The 16929-nt window shown below is 45.0% G+C and overlaps 1 protein-coding gene across 3 annotated transcripts; it reads left to right on the top strand.

Moving 5' to 3' along the window:
* The first annotated feature begins 3915 nt into the window (after positions 1-3915).
* On the top strand, positions 3916-16162 carry UCHL1 (ubiquitin C-terminal hydrolase L1). Of its 3 annotated transcripts, XM_008140249.3 has the most exons (9): positions 3916-4031; positions 4149-4160; positions 4616-4744; positions 7634-7784; positions 9903-9988; positions 10068-10115; positions 11370-11436; positions 12314-12372; positions 15742-16162. In XM_008140249.3, exons 1-9 carry the CDS (start codon positions 3999-4001, stop codon positions 15826-15828), a joined length of 672 nt encoding a protein of 223 aa, XP_008138471.1. In that variant the 5' UTR covers positions 3916-3998; the 3' UTR covers positions 15829-16162. The 3 variants fall into 3 exon arrangements, with proteins under 3 accessions (XP_008138471.1, XP_054579831.1, XP_054579825.1); XM_054723856.1 differs by lacking the exon at positions 4149-4160; XM_054723850.1 differs by lacking the exons at positions 3916-4031; positions 4149-4160 and having other exon boundaries at positions 4255-4744.
* Positions 16163-16929: the final 767 nt, after the last annotated feature.

Raw genomic sequence — 16929 nt, 5'->3', positions numbered from 1 at the left:
TCCTTTATTCTAATGCTAACCGTGTCGAGTCACACTTGACATCCGAGTGCAAAAGGTTAAAAGTCTAATGGCTAAAATTAAAGAATTAGAGATAATAGTAGACTTAACTCAAACTTTCATATGATTTGGTCTGTATATCTCTTTTCTGCTGCTCAAGGTCCTTGCTATGCCAAAATTGGGAGAAATAGTAGAGTTCATGAAATCTTCATTTTACTGTTGAGGAAGCTGAAATACAGAGAGGTTCGTTAACCTGCCTCTGTTTACACCATTGGTGGCTGATCCAGGCTCACCAAAGCCCTCTGATTTCTAACATTACAACTGCACAAGAATAGTGACTGAGGGACGCTAGGTCAGGATGACATGTACCACTAATGAATGCCTGCAGTACCAATAGAGGAGTCCGGAACTACTGTAGGTAGAAAGGGATTTAATACAGGGAATCGGGTGTTTACAAAACCACTGGAAGTGCTGAAGGACTAACCTTGGGGATGAGCTTTCAGGATTGACTCCCTAACACTGTGGAATGGACCTGCCAAGGATATTCAAATCTCTATCCCAGTGGTTCTCAACCTTCCTAATGCCGCGACCCTTTAATACAGTTCCTCATGTTGTGGTGACCCCCAACCATAAAATTATTTTCGTTGCTACTTCATAACTGTAATTTTGCTACTGTTAACGAATCGTAATGTAAATGTCTGTGTTTTCCGATGGTCTTGGGCTCTACAGCAGCGGTTCTCAGGATCGCCTAAGACCATCAGAAAACACAGATATTTACATTACGATTCGTTAACAGTAGCAAAATTACAGTTATGAAGTAGCAATGAAAATAATTTTATGGTTGGGGGTCACCACAACATGAGGAACTGTATTAAAGGGTTGCGGCATTAGGAAGGTTGAGAACCACTGCTCTATCCTATTAGTGATCAGAATCACAAGAAGGTAGTTTCCAAAGGGTCCATCCTAAATCTTCACTGTTACTAGAAAAATAATACTTATGATAAAAAACCATTCTATTGCTGGCAAATTAGAAGTGGTATCTTTATTTATGAAGGACAACTTATTCATTGATTTTGTTTCTCCACCTATAACAGGTCTGCTCCACGTTTATCCTAAATGTCTAATTGATTAAAAAAAAATGTTTTTCCTTCTGTTTCTTATGTGTTCATTTTGAATGATTAAAATCAAAATGTTTTGACTTTTCACTTGATATTTTTTCATATTCATATTATATAACCCATTGTATTACATAACAATATTATATATAAAGTAATAAAACATTATTTTTATAACCATAGAATCAAGAAAAAAGTGAATATGAAGGTTAACTGTTCAAGATAATTGACATGCAGAGCTTCACACATATCTCTACTGAATTTTTAATAGCTTTATTGAGATATTCACCTATTTAAAGATTTTTAGTATAATCATAGAAGTGTACAACCATCATCAAAAATCTCTATTAAATTTCATCACTTTATTTTAAACTCAATTTTCTAAATCTCATAATTTGGGTTGCTTATTCTTACTTTCATGCTGTAATAAAATGGAATGATACAGGGTGAAAACCATGGCCAGGTGGCTGCAGGTTGAGATTACTCTGTTCAGTAGAATAATTTGAATAAGCTGTAAAACCACCCCAACTATAATATCAATTTACACCAACCCAGGCATCATGAAGAATACAATGAGAAGTGTTTTGCTTATCTAGCTAGTAACCACTAAGTAAAAGGAGGTAAGTGCTGGCTGACATAATTTGTTCTAAATGCAACCATTCTGTTTTTGTTTTTTTTCCTTAATAGTTCACAAATGACGAGTCCTAAAATTTGGCTAATGACTGATATAAAATCTGGCCTGTAGTTTCAGCAATGCATCCCCCCCTGCCTTTTTAAAGATCAGTATGAGGTTTGGTCATGTCCAGTCTCTGGCATTGCCTTGTAAGCAGGGAGTGATTTAATTGTTTTATTCATTGCTCTGATGTTTCCTGGCACATAGTAGGCACTCAATTTAAATATTTATTGAGTGGATGCCTTGAACAGAGATTTCTCATAGTGTTTTCATGACCACTTTTTCTATTTATTTTGTCCACCTGTCCATCAGCCCTTATCTTAAACGTCACTCACTTTAGGAAGCCTTCCTGATCCCCTGCACAAGGGTAGATGCTCCTGAGCTCTACTCCTTTTGACACCACTCTTATTATTGATACAATCTCCATGAGGGAAGTTTCCATGTTTATTTCCTGTTTTCACCTTTATATCCCCAATTCCATGTTCAGTGCCCATCACACAGTAGGTGCTTAATCAGTCAGTATGTGTTGAATAAATGAAGTAAATTGGGATGTAATTTGTCTCTGTTGGAAGGTAAGAACTCATTCAACACAGCCAGGTGTTCTTGTACTTACCTATTCACCTGTCTTGACTTTCAAGCTATTGTCTTCCCCCCGCCCCCCCCCCTTAAAAACAACTTTATTGAGGCGTAATTTACATATCATAAAATTCATTCACTAAATTCTTCGTATTATTTTGTTTTTTCCTCTCATTTTCTGTGTGAAGTTCATTTTTCGGGTGGGTAAAATGGGGACAAAATAGAAGTGGAATGTAGTGAAACCTTGAATGTGCTCCTAGAGCCCACTTTACTAGGTGTACTTCTGTCTCACTTTTCTATTGTGATCATCAGCACATAACGCCTTTATGCCTTGGTTTCTGAGCTGCAAAACTGCACTATTAAGAGTTTTGTCATTGGATACTCTAAGGATTAAGTGAAACGGCATGCGGAAGATCTGATGCACTGTAGAGAGGTAATAACACCAACCATGTAGATTCCCTCCTTCTCTTTGTTATCTTATTAACCTTGGACCCCCCCCCCCCCCCCAACCCCCAACAGGAGGTCTGCTCTTTCACCATCATCATTATTTTGTTCTAAAGCACATTTAAAAAAAAATACCCGACCTTCTTCCTTCCTTAGTATTTCTGCAAATCCCACTTCATGCCGAGGTTTAGCTTTCCTGGCACAATTCTTAGAGATTTTTCCCCCTCTTTTTATTCAACCGTTGGCATATGCTTTTCCTCTCCATCTCTTTAATAGGCTGGTAGGGAAAACAAACCCCACCTGAGATCATTAGAGAACAGGGGTCTCTTTAGTTGCCATTCCCTTTCTTAGTCACTGTATTTTATTTTGAACTCGGAATTTTATCTTTCAAAGCCTCCATTCTTTTCACAGATGTTTTTCTTTTCACTAGTACATCCTTTCGTCTGGAAATCATATCTGTTTTCCCCCTGGATCTGTTTTCTCCAAGTCTCCCCCCCTCCTGATGCTCTGTGTGCTTGCTATATTACCCTCACACCCCCCAGGTTTCCACAGCTTCCACATGACCACACCATTCCTCCCAGGGAGTAACATGACATCAGCATGACTAATGCAGTATCTGTTCTATTCCAGACTGTGTTTTATTCTAGTCCGTCAATTAAAGGACGAAATTTGGTTCTGGCCTGATTTAACATGGAGGATGAAATTGTCTAAGGTCAAATGCAAACTGCTGCGAGATGTGGGAAACACATTTATATTCATATTAAATATAGACCTGTTGAATTTGAGCTTTTTTTCTCAACGCTTCAGAAGCCCCGAGATTCCAGGTAATTGAAATGGTAGAAAGGAAGAGTTTCCAGAAACTTCGCAAAAAATTAGACTCCGTCAAAAGGACTGCTCCATACGCTCAGGGAGCGCCCAGCAACAAATGCATCGCCGCCACCACCAGATTATCTCACCGGCAAGTGAGGCTGCAAGGGTTGGGGGCCCGGCCGAACCACTCCGCCCTGCGCAGAGGGGGGGTTCGCGCCCGTGTTGCGGAGACTGGCCGTTTCCCCCGCTGTTGGTGTTGCCCCGACCCCCCTGCGCAGGCACCCACAGTGCGTCAGGCCGGCGCTTTATAGCGGCAGCCTGGGCGGCTCCGCTCGCTGTTTTTCCTCTTCTCCGGTGGCCGGTCTCACCTGTGGTCCGCGAAGATGCAGCTCAAACCCATGGAAATCAACCCCGAGGTGAGCGTCCGGTGCATCGTGGCCCCGGGAGCGCTTGGGCTGAGGGTCAGCCCACGCCGGGCGGCCGGATCGCTGACCGGCTTTATTTTTGTGTTTTTCTTTGCATTTGTCTTTCAGATGCTGAACAAAGTGAGTGGCGTCTCGCGTTGCCCCTGTCCCCTCCCCCCACCCCGCCCAGGAGAGCCGAGGCGGAGGCGAAGGCGCCCACCTGCTCCGGCGGCTTCGCAGGGACTTAGCGGCGCCCTGCGTGCTCCCGAGGAGCCGGGCTGGGCGCGGTCGGGACGCCCTCCCGCGGCCCCATGCATCGGGGGCGGGGTGGGATGCGGGCGGAGGAGGCGGCTGCACCCACCGGCGAGCGCCCGGCCCAGCTCCCGAGGGCGTGGCTGGGGCCGCGGGACTCGGGTGCTCGGGCTTCGCCGGAGCCACGTGTGGGCCGCGCTTTGTGCTGTGTCATCGCGCTGGCGGGGCGGGGGACCGGGCGGAGACTCCTCCCAGGCTCGAGTGGGGAGTCCTCCCAGGCTCCTGGGGGAGCGCTGAGGGTGTCTGTCTCCCCGAGCCTGGCCGCCGTGTCTCCTTCTCTGCAGGTGCTGGCCCGGCTGGGGGTCGCCGGCCAGTGGCGCTTTGTGGACGTGCTGGGGCTGGAGGAGGACGCGCTGAGCTCGGTGCCGGCGCCCGCCTGCGCGCTGCTGCTGCTGTTCCCACTCACCGCCCAGGTAGGGCGCGAGGCCCGAGGCGCGCGCCTCTCCCAAACCAAAATGAGGCATTGAGGACAGACCCCAGGCTCCTCTTCCCACCTGGCCTAAGCGCCCACACCTGGCAAAACTGCCCTCTCCCTGGGGGTTGGGGGTGGGCAGGGCGTGGAGGGAGGAGCCCACACCCTTGGTACCTACTCTTTGGGGCTCCTGTTGTAATAGAGCTTATTGCTCTTGTTCACCCATCCAGCATTGCCTCAAATTTGGAAGAGAAATAATTCCAAATGATTATCCCTCAGGGAAATAATCCATCCTATTCATAAGCCCTTTGAACCTAGGCTTTTCTGAACCTTCCGTGCCAAGGCATGGCTGGTTCTTTCACTTTGAAAGGCTGTCACCTTGCTGTTACATGGAGGGGGATGGGCTTGCCGAAAGCACATGAAAACAATAGGTTCTTTAATTCTCCGCTTCCACTGCCTGGGTCTCCTCGCCCGTGGTCTCCGGGAATTCTTCCCACTCTTCCACTTTCTACAACATGCACACTTGGGTTTTAGCCTCACCAGTGTGCTCTTGCAAAAAGCTTAATCATTTTGTATATGGTTCCTGTACGGGAACCTCCTTCCACCTCTCTTAGCCTCTTTCCTCTCTGACCCTGTGGGTAAATGAAATAGGTGGGCATTAGAGCAGTCTTGGAAATACCTTTTCATTTCCCTTTAGATGGTCTTCCTCCTACAAGTGTGCATCAAAGACTGAGCATCAGATATAAAAAAGGTAGCTGGGATAATTGTTGTCTTGCGATGTATGGAATTCCACTAACCGGCATGGTATTGTCTATCTCCTATTGCTGTCACTTGACCCCTGATTTGGGAGTGGTTGAACATTTCCTGTAACAAAACTTGATGCATTCGCATTTGGGGCATCATTCCAAAACACAGAGTGAGTTGAAGCACCAGCCTGAAGTCTGGGTGTTCTAGAAGCATCCTCTGCATAAATTAGGCCCTATGGGAAGTTCCAGGTGTTCCTCCTATAAATGGGTTAAACACCCTTATTAAAACGGTTAGGATATTCCCAGTGACATGTTTTTTATTGCCAACGCTTTTACTTAGGTGAAAACGGAGCTGCCCAAAATTGCACGTCTAATTAACGTCTCTGTTGGCCAAATGAAATGCCGTCTCCTCTCTTATTTGAGCCCCTCATAGCTTTCTTGCTAGAGGAACCATGATGACTCGGAGGTTTTGAGCAGCTCTCATACACCAGGCCTCTGGGAGGCAGTGGCGCAGCATGCTTGTCTTTCAAAAGCAAAAGCCCACTGATCTCCTTTTGCTGGATCAAGTGGTTCTTGTTAGAGAACGTTGTGGTTTGAACATTTTATGTTTGAAAGAGCTCAGTAACTAGTTTTTTTTTAGCTCCAGTTCAGTCTGTCAGATTTATTGAGCACCCATTCTGCGATACAAAACACCTACTGGGCTAAACACTAAAGCAAATTCAAAGAAAAGTTGAGGTTCTGTAGCTTGACTTCCAAACAAAGTTAATTTAGAAAGCATTTAATTTTGTCTAAGAGAGTATTATTAAATCCTAAATGGACCACTGTAAAATATTAATGTTAAGTGATAATGAATATTTCAGTAAGGGTATCCACGCAAGATCTCAAACAACCCTAAAGGATGTGCTATCCCATTTTAAAATGTTTAATTAACCTAGAAAAGTGAAAAGCCTTAATCGCCAGTGAGTCACTAAATTTAAGGATCTAGTGGATACATGGTGCTAGAACTTCCTACTACTTGGAATTAAAAGTTGATTTTGTGGGACAAGAGATCATGTTCCTGTGCTGATGCCACGGAGAAGGCCTAAGTTTCAGTTCCATGTACAGTAAGGGAAGGCTGCTAGGATTGGAAATGTTTTGTCTGAATTACACTGGTTATGGGGACTAGTGTTTCTGTAGCATTAGCACTCTGCTGTTAGCTGAGAAGTCATACCTGTAAGGTCTTGAACACTTGTTAGCGGAAGGTTCGGACAAGCCCACTGAGTGACTGTACAAAGAGCGAATGGATGCTTTGGGAAGAATTGACTTCCTGATCTGTACCCTCTTCCTCACCTCCCGTTGCTCATCTGTCCACAAACGGGATAGCTGGCAAGGACAAACAAGTGTCACATCTTCCTTTTGTAGGATGGGGAGGAGTTTTTGTGAAATCGCAGCCAGCACCCTAAGCCAGTTGTTTTTCCTTCATTAAAAAAGGGGAGAGGGAATCATAAATGTCTTTAAATTGTGCCTTTACGTTAAGGCTTGTATTGTTTTTAAAGAGAGGTGTACTAGTACTTGGATAGAACAGAATAGAATGTTAAAGAATAGTGGGCTGTAAACTGGCTGGTATTCTTGGCTGTTCCATTAACCAAAGCTTGATTGGGGTGCCCATGTGAAATATAGTCGTTGTTGGTATTAAGGAAAGAAAAACTTGTTGGCTCTTTACATTTCTATTTAAGATCCTTAGCTTATAGAATGAACGTGTCTGTTTTTTAACTTTGTGACATCATCCATTTCCAGCTAAAAGGCTGCGGTGGTGTCTAGACAGGCCTTGGGCGATATCCAAGGCCATGACTGCACTGCAGCATCAGGGTGGAGTCTCAGAACCTCTCAGAACCCCACGGGCTGGTGTGGGTGTGAGGGACAGGCAGGCCATTGCCTTGGCGCTGAGAGTTGGCCAACTGTCTTAAAAGGCCTGAGAGTAAGTCTTTCAGGCTGGAGGGCCATATGGTCTCTGCCCTGGGCGTTGGCTGTTGTGTAGAAAGAACCAAGGCTGCTGGTCACACATCCTATTTGTGTTTCCATTTAAAGGTGGTAGAACTTACTGCGCTACCATCTGTCTTTGCATTTTTATTTGGAGATATTAGCATGTTTTTTTACATCGACAGCATGAGAACTTCAGGAAAAAACAGATTGAAGAACTTAAGGGACAAGAAGTCAGTCCTAAAGTGTACTTCATGAAGCAGACCATTGGGAACTCCTGTGGAACCATTGGACTTATACATGCGGTGGCCAATAATCAAGACAAACTGGAATTTGGTAAGTGTGAGTTTTGAGACCAGCCATCCTCTAGTTGACCTCTCGTTAACCGTCAGTCTTCACTCCCAAATCCCCGATGGTCTGTTCAGCAAGCACGTTGCCTTCACCATTTTTGCAGCCTACTTCTCCAGATATATCTGTGGGTGAGTTCTTGTTTTCTCTGTTTCAAGGGAAGGAAACTCATTTTCTAAGAAGCGTCATTTGGCTGCTTCCACCTGGAGAGGAAAAGGGAGTGGCTCAGTTTTGTACTGTTGCTCTGCATGTGCTCTTCATTTGTACAAAGCTTAGATGAGTGTCAGGTGAAGGATAAAGAACACTTGAGGGCCAATTATTATTGTAATTCCCCTGTGTTTACTTCTCAGTGATTCTGGATAATGAGAGATGATGTTAAGCCCTGAAACATCAACAGTTAGGACCTGCCTTTCATGGTACCGTGTTTCATAGTAACAGGAGAGAACCAAAACAGCTTAGAGCAGCCGTCACCAACCGGTGATGGTCGGTGAGGTCCGAAAGGTTGGCGGCCGCTGGCTTAGAGCAGCTGGGTACAGACAGTGAAGGTTCCCGCAGAGAGGCACAGCAGCAGGCCGCAACTCTGAAAGGATTCAGCTGTGAACAAAGTCAGGTCAGGGGCTTGAGCCCACCTTCCATGGGTGCTGTGGAGGATGTAGAAGAAATGAGTGGGGCTCAGCCCTAAAGCTTGTCAGAGGCACAGTTGGTAGCACTAGAATGTGTTAAAATACATGGCTATTATGTCTGATTTAGGCCAAGCGTCAGCAAACTTTCTTAAAAGGCCTGAGAGTAAATCTTTCAGGCTTGAGGGCCATATGGTCTCTGTCCTTGTTGTGCAACAATCAGCCATCGACACAGATCTGAACCCCAATGGATGTGGCTGTGTTCCAGCAGAACTTTAGTTACAAAAATAAGGTAGCAATCTGATTTCGACAGTAGGTGGGGTGGTTAAGAATGGAATAATTTCGACTAATAGTCCACACTGTTGCTTAGAGCAGGTCAAATACTTCTTCTTACAAGGAAAGTGTGGCCAAGACTATAATACTGATACACTTTTGCAATTAAAAATAAAATAATAAAAATCACCTGCCTGGCCGTAAACATCCAGATCTTCTAGAAGTTGCTTTTCCAAATATTGACTTGACTGAGCTGTGTTAGGCAGCTGCAGCTTGATCCTTTCTAGTTCTTCCGCAGTGGGTCTCACTTTATGTAGACTGCTGTGTTCTTGAGATTAGCGAAGGCACCGTGATTTTTTTGTAACCGTCGTCATGATGGTGCTAAAGGCTTAATCTGAACCACAGCCCTCCTCATAAAGTGAAGAGGATTCCATCACTTCCAAATTTTGAACAGTAGCAATGTAATACATTTACTTTTTTAAAGTTTAGAGCTGAAAGGTCAAGTTGAGGTCTTTTTGACATTTTAAGTTTTTCTTGATCTAGCTGGGTAGTCAGTGTCTCCTAGACTTATCCAGCCTGAGCAACGACTAAACACTTGGGTTAATCATCAGTTGTCAGCTCTCTCTCTCTAGGCTGGACTATGTGGCCTTTTACATTTCTATTTAAGACCCTTAGGTTAATGTCTGTCCTGGATAACGGTATTACTAAGCTTGCACTTTCTACACTGAAAGAAAAAATCTTGGTTGAGAACTGGTTAATTAGATTAGATTGTTATTGTTACATCATGTTCGCAATTCACATTAATTGTGCATTGCCAGGTGCTGCAGATACAGCAACCGATAAGACAGTTTCATTTTATGGCACCAAAAAGCTCACAGATACATGTTACCAAGGGATAAGTGCTGTAACAAAGTGATGATAAGAGATAGAGAGATGAATATGAGATGGGAGGTGAAGGGAGCTGGGGAGTGGCCAGGAGCAGAGGAATGCTTGGCACATGAAGAATGGAGAGTTCTCAGGCTCGAGTGCAGTGACAAGGGAGCGGTGGGAAAGAGAGTCTGGGGCAGATGGTACAGCCCACCCACGTCCTTGGAGGCCATAGTAAAAATTCAGGTCGCTCAACATGACTGGCTGCAATAGTTTAAATCACCAATAAATGTGCACCCGTTGGCATTATTTTATCTATACTCATGTTTGTATTCTTTTCTTAAAGAGGATGGCTCAGTCCTGAAACAGTTTCTTTCTGAAACGGAGAAGTTGTCCCCTGAAGACAGAGCAAAATGCTTTGAAAAGAATGAGGTAGGAAGAGAACTTCCAGAGCATCACGTTTTCGGTAACTCGGGAAGATTTTGTGCTAAGGGTTCTCTCTTGTCTGCAGGCCATTCAGACAGCCCATGACGCCGTGGCCCAGGAAGGCCAGTGTCGGGTAAGTGCAAATACCAGTCAGAGCCAGGCTGCCCAGGTGCCACCTGTGTTTTCCCTAAAATATGTGGAGTGACCTCTTACTGGGACACAGCAAATGTTGTTTTCCACCCAAGGCCAGTTAACGCCGAAAAATCCTACCGGCACCATGCTTTGACCAGACCTGTTTATAAGAATTGGCTCTCAGAAATCCAATTGGCGATGGGCATAACCTTGAGTAAATTCAGGCTGATAGTATTTCATTTACATCCAAGTGAGTAACACCCCACCTAGTAATTGAGCACGTCAGATATTCTTCTCACAGACTGTTGGGTATAGGAAGATACACAAACAAGGACTGACAATTTCCGGAAGGCTTATGTACCATTAATCTGCACAGAGCCTTCTAGTCAAATGTTAAGTTAGATTTAAGTCAGCTACACTGCCTCTATAATGATAGTTTGCTCTGCCACTTTCTCATCTTGACCTTGGATGAGATCCTTACCTTCCGTAAGCCTTAATTTTCTCTTCAGTAAAAAGCAAGTCAGCTCTGACAGCTACAGTCTATCCACTTTACTGCGCTTAGATTAGAGCCTAATGTTTAGGAAATACATAAATGTTACCTATAATAATTTTAAAAATATACAAGCAAGCCTGGCCTCTGTGGCTCAGTGTTTGAGTGTTGGCCTATGAACCAGGAGGTCAGGGCTTGATTCCTGGCACATGCCTGGGTTGCGGGCTCGATTCCCAGTAGGGGGCAGTGCAGGAGGCAGTTGATCAATGATTTCTCTCATCATTAATGTTTCTATCTCTCTCTCTCCCTCCCTGAAATCAATAAAAAAACATTAAAATTAGAAAAAAATATATATACATACACAAGCAAGTTGGTTCAAGCATATTATACTTATTTATTACATATTACATGTTTTAAGTTTTTTTTTTAATCCTCACCCAAGGAAAAAAATATATATATATTTTAATCCTCACCCGAGGTTATTTTTCCATTTATTTTTTTGAGAGAGGGAAAGACAGAAATATCAATGTGAGAGAAACACATCGATTGGTTTCCTCCTGTATGAGCCCCAACCAGGGCCAGGGTGGAGCCTGCAACCAAGGTCCGTGCCCTTGACTGGAATCGAACCCGGGACCCTTCAGTCCTCAGGCCGACGCTCTATCCACTGGGCCAAACCGGCTAGGGCTATATTACATTTATTTTTAACAAACTACGTTCTGCTTTACAAAATACTCATTTCCAAAAAAATTTCTTGGCTCTCTCCAGGTAGATGACAAAGTGAACTTTCACTTTATCCTGTTTAACAACGTGGATGGCCACCTCTATGAACTTGGTACGTTTCGCTCCATTTTTGGAATCTAATACAGTTTCGTTCTTTCAAACTTACTTCCTTTTGCAGTGTTGACATGTAACTTTATAGCACGTTAGTATATCATTGTTTATGAAGTCAGAACAACAGGGTATTCCCAATGGGGGAACTTAACCCTTTGTGCTGCCCAGCCCTTCCCTTTGGGCAACTGACCTGCCAAATGATGGCTCTGGTCGGACCAGTAACGAGACCAGTCCAGCACCAGTCAAGGCGGGAGTGTTCAGTGTTTCTTCTCACTTCTCTGCTGCAGCACTGTCCGCATAGGATCTCTGGCATCATCCTTTTCAGACAGGGAATACTTTGGGGAAAAGATAAATGCCTAACTATGACCTTGTTAGTGTAAAAATGGATTTGTACATGTGGGGTGATTTCTGTTCACGGGTATATGGCAACAAGAAAGATGATCCATCTTGTAAAAGTCGTCCTCATTGTATTCATGGAGAAAGCTGTGTTGTCTCACGTCCAGACACTGCCTCTGAGTAGATAGCTCACCGGCAGTCATTGAGGGGCACACCTCCAGGGGCCCGGCCTGCCTCCACCGTCCTGCACCTTAGAGACCGAATCTGCCTTTTGCTCTGGGGTCCTTCCCAGGGGGTGGGGCCCAAGTCCTTCAGTGAGGGTGGCTGGATTGGGCTATGATCTTGTTACTTGGAGGTGAGAATGGCCTGGGATGGATTATCCACTTGAACCTCCTTCCCAGCATGTTGCTTTATAACTAGGCTTTCTTTGTGGGAGTGGCAACGGTATTTGGAAGAATCTAAAACCCCCCCTTTAGGCTGGACAAGCACAGTAGCCAGAACACGTGCATAGAAAATTGACACGCCCGGCTTCTTGGTTGTAGATGGACGAATGCCTTTTCCGGTGAACCACGGCACCAGCGCAGAGGACTCGCTGCTGCAGGTGAGCTTTGGAATCCATCCCCAGTAAGGCCGCGTGTCTTTAGCCAACTGTCTGTTGTAAAGGGCTAACGCTTCTTCAGTACAGCCAGCAGCAATCACCCGAGTTAATAGCATTCTTTGGGGCTTTAAGATCATTTTAGTAATCCTACCTACCTTAATGTATAGCAAGTGGATTTAACCAGGATCCTTCAGAGCAGCCCCGACTAACCTGTGTCGTGTGCCGTCTCTAGCCCACAGTGAGACTCAGCCTGAAAGGCAGGGCTCTGCCTCTTTGTGGGATTAAGGTGACCATTGTCCTCTTGCCAGATGACATCATAGCTAACGACTCGTGGAACAGCAACCTGAGCTTTTCCTCATCCGTCCCGGGCTGGTGGATTTGGGTCAGTTTTGTAGGTAGTGTATTATGGATTCTGGTTAGGCAGTTAATTTCAGGAGCATTTTCTTCCCACTTGGTCCGCTGTTAATAGGATGAGAGAAGCAGATTCAAAACATGCCTGACAAGAACTTTTAAGATCCAGGATCACAGTGTAACCATCCCCGAACAAGTGACCACAGAAACCTTAGTTCTGGACCAGAGCTGGGAGGCTACTCTAGGCCTCTTCACCCTGAAAACGAGTCTCCACAGTTGAATCAGTTTGCTGTTATAAAGGGAAATGATTGTGATGAAATTAAAATGCTACTGCATTTGTAATACAGCTAGTCCTTTTTTTTAGCACTTGCTGTGTGCAGACTGGGGGTTGACAGAATTTTTCAGACAGAAGATGCTTTACCTTTGGGTGGCATATGGCCCATTGCAAATATTCAGTTCTGCTGTGACAGCTCCAGAGCAGCCCATAGACAATGGATAAATGAATGTGTGTGGCTATTGCACTGAAACTTGAGTCACAAAAACAGGCAGCAGGCTGGATTTGGTGCCCAGGCTGCAGTTTGCTGACCCCTGAACTAGGTGCTCTTCTAAGTGACTTAGAGCTCTTATGCAATCCTCCTAAGGATACTGGGAGGCAGGTATTATTTTTCACATTTTACAGGTGAAGAAACAGGTGCAGAGGGTAAGTGATGCCCAAGGTCAAAGACTTAAAATGGCAGAGCCATGGCTCCAGTCTCTACAGTCTGTCTCTAGAGTCTGTACGTGTCACTGTACAACACTGCCTTTCTAAGCAATAGACCTGTCTTTGGGACATCATAGACCTGACAACTTGGAGGTGCTGGTGGGCCAAATATGCCACTCCAGGAGGGAGGGTCACTTGCTCCAGGTGGCTGATATACACACCTGAGATCAGTGGGAGCTGATTCTTGGATTTACAGGGTTATGAGAACAGTAATATAGAACGAGAACTAGACCTAGAGAAGCAGGATCGGGAGATTTGCAAGAGAGAATCAGCATTTACTTATGGGAGAGAGTAAGAACAGAGGCACAATTTCTGGTCATGACCCATTTGGGGGAAAGCTTCTCCAAATAAAGCTCTGAGGTCCAGTCTGACTCATAGCTGACACTATCCTGATACCATGAAATGCACCCCCCATGGGATACCTACGACTGTTACGTGAGGAGAATTTATGGGGTGGAGGGGAAGGTAAAACTTTATTGTTCAAAAAAATAAAACCGGTTCTAATTAGAATCTCATTTAAAAGTAAATGAATGTAAACTAGCATCTTAATTAGTGAAAATTCTTGAGTGAGGCTGGTTGTATATGATTAAAGATGTTTTAGGATTTCCAAACTTTACACAAAATTTACTTAAGCCAGTGAGAAAATACATAAACTTAACCCAAGCATTACAAACTTCAATGACTTAGGTCCAAACTCATTGTATATACTGGAGAGAATTGTCTGTTCTCCCTTTAGAGGCCCACACTTCATATTAGTTAACACTGTAGGAAAGCCCTACAGGTATGGAATTTCAGTATCTTAAAAATTCTGACAATAAAATGTGATGCCAATCTAGACTCACTTTAGTTTTGCTAAGTGGTTTCAAAGCAGGAATGAAACTCCACCATGGGGGATCTTTTTAAGGGCCGCACTCATTATTGAGTTGGCGATTTCTAGACTTTGGGAGCTGATATTCTGTGTCGTTGAGTATTACCTGTCCTCTTAATGGTCTGATAATTAATGGAGCTGTCTTTCAAGTGGACTCTTCACAAATTGAACATGGTGATACTTATGATCCCAAGGCATTTTTAAAACCTAGAATTTGGTAAATAGCTAATACAGACATACTTCTGAGATATTGCGGGTTTGGTCCCTCTATGATAAAGCGAATACAGTGTCACCATAAAGAAGCTTGCAATCTTTTTGCTGGTGGAGGGTCTTGTCTTCAGTTTAGAAGTAACACATCACTTGTCTATACCTGGAAGACCCTGTATGGAAACTTTTGAAGATAACATTTAAACAAACAAACAAACAAAAAAATAGCAAGAAACTGTAAAATCTGGAGCCATGACCAATGTGACTCAGCTGGGCATCGTCCCATGCATCCAAAGTTTGCCAGTTCAATTCCCGGTCAGGGCACCTGCCTTGTGGGCCCAATTCCCCATTGGTGATGTGCAGGAGGCAGCTGATTGATCTTCCACTCTTACATCGAGAGTGCTCACTAAAGCAAAATGCAATGATCAATTTTCTGTTACCAGTCTTTGTGATCTAGGTCTTAGAATTAGTAACATGTCACTTGTTTATGCCTGGAATAGCAGGTATGTAAACTTTTAAGGCTCTTTTGTAAAATGTTTACTTGGAAGAAATTTGTCTCTACTCTGGGAATTTCAGAATTATAACTTTTGTGTTTTATGGTCAAAACCAGGCACAAGGTGGGAGGAACAGGGCATTTGGTGGGAGTAACAAAGGAGTCCAAGCTTCTGAAGTCAGATCTGTGGTGCAAGTCTGTCTCTCCCTTGACCTGATTTTCTTTTCTCTTGTCTTAAGCCCTGGGGATTTTTTAAAAATATATTTTTATTGATTTCAGAGAGGAAGGAAGATGGAGAGAGAGAAACATCAATGAGAGAGAATCATTGATCCGCTGCCTCCTGCACACCCCACACCAGGGATCGAGCCCGCAACCCTGGGTATGTGCCCTGACCGGAATCGAACTGTGACCTCCTGGTTTATAGGTTGACGCTCAACCACTGAGCCACGCCGGCCCGGCAAGCCTGGATTTTTAACCTTTTGCACTCGGATGTCGAGTGTGACTCGACACGGTTAGCATTAGAATAAAGGAATCGAGAAAAAGCAAGCGAGTGCAAAGGGTTAAGTTTAATGGGAAGTTTACAGTTGACCAGGGTGAACTTCGAGCACTTATAGGCCTTCCTGGTAGGTTCCCTTTGAAAGGTTCATTTTGAGCTGTTGCTATTTGTACATTAATGACATTCCTCCTTTTCAGGATGCTGCCAAGGTCTGCAGAGAATTCACTGAGCGTGAGCAAGGGGAAGTCCGCTTCTCTGCCGTGGCCCTCTGCAAGGCAGCCTAAAGTCCCGTGGGAAGGAACGGCTCTTCTCCCCTCTGCCCTCCACTATGGAAATACATCCCTGCCAGTGTAGTCTTAAAACGCTTGTGTTGTAGCCAACAGCTGTTCTCCTTTGGTTCTGTAGCTGTACTCCCTCTTGATCACACCCAAGCGCTCGCAGAGTTCAGCTGTCGATTGAGCAGTTTGATGTAAGCTTCAGATGGCGAAGCATTTCCCCCATTATATGTCTCGTCCCTCAATATCTAATGCTTTAAATGGCTACTTTGTTTTGTGTCTGTAAAGGCCTTGGATGTGGTTTCAATTGTTTGTCCTTATAAGGAATAAAACTTTTCTGCTGAAAAGAGAGAAGCCTAAACTGGTTTTTATTCTCTTTTGCCTTCCCCTCATTATATCTGAAATAACTTGCAGAATAATAGTGGAGGTACATATCTTCCATATAAATAACTCATACAGCGTAGGTAAGAGAATTATAAAAATACTAGAGGCCTGGTGCACGAAATTTGTGCATGGGGTGGCGGGGGGGGGGTCTCCTCAGCCCAGCCTGCACCCTCTCCAATCTGGGACCCCTTGGGGGATGTTGGACTGCTGGTTTAGGCCCGATCCCTGGCAGTCGGACATCCCTCTCACAATCCTGGACTGCTGGCTTCTAATCGCTTGCCTGCCTGCCTGGTTGCTCCTAACTGCCCTCTCCCCGCTACACCCCACTGGCCTGATCGTCCCTCACTGCCTCTGTGTGCTGGCCTGGTCGCCCCTCACTGCCCCCTGCTGCTGGCCAGGTCGCCCCCAACTGCACGCCCCCTGCTGGCCTGGTTGCCCCCAACTGCCCCACTCTGCTGGCCTGATCGCCGCCAACTGCCCCCCCCTGGCTGGCCTGGTCTCCCCCAACTGCCCCACCCTGCTGGCCTGGCCACCCCACGCAGCCTGCTTGTTCAGTCGTTTGGTCATCCCTCACCCCCCTGCTGGCCTGGTTGCCCCACGCAGCCTGCTTGTTCACTCGTTTGGTCATCCCTCACTAACCCCCCCTGCCAGCCTGGTCGTAGGCAACCATCTTGTGAGGGCATGAGGGTCAATTTGCATATTACCTCTTTATTATATAGGACTAGA

This window comes from Eptesicus fuscus, chromosome 2, assembly GCF_027574615.1.
Source record: "Eptesicus fuscus isolate TK198812 chromosome 2, DD_ASM_mEF_20220401, whole genome shotgun sequence".
In the NCBI taxonomy this organism is placed as follows: Eukaryota; Metazoa; Chordata; class Mammalia; order Chiroptera; family Vespertilionidae; genus Eptesicus; species Eptesicus fuscus.
Note: the sequence above shows the minus strand (reverse complement) of the source record. Positions and strands in the feature narration are given on the sequence as shown.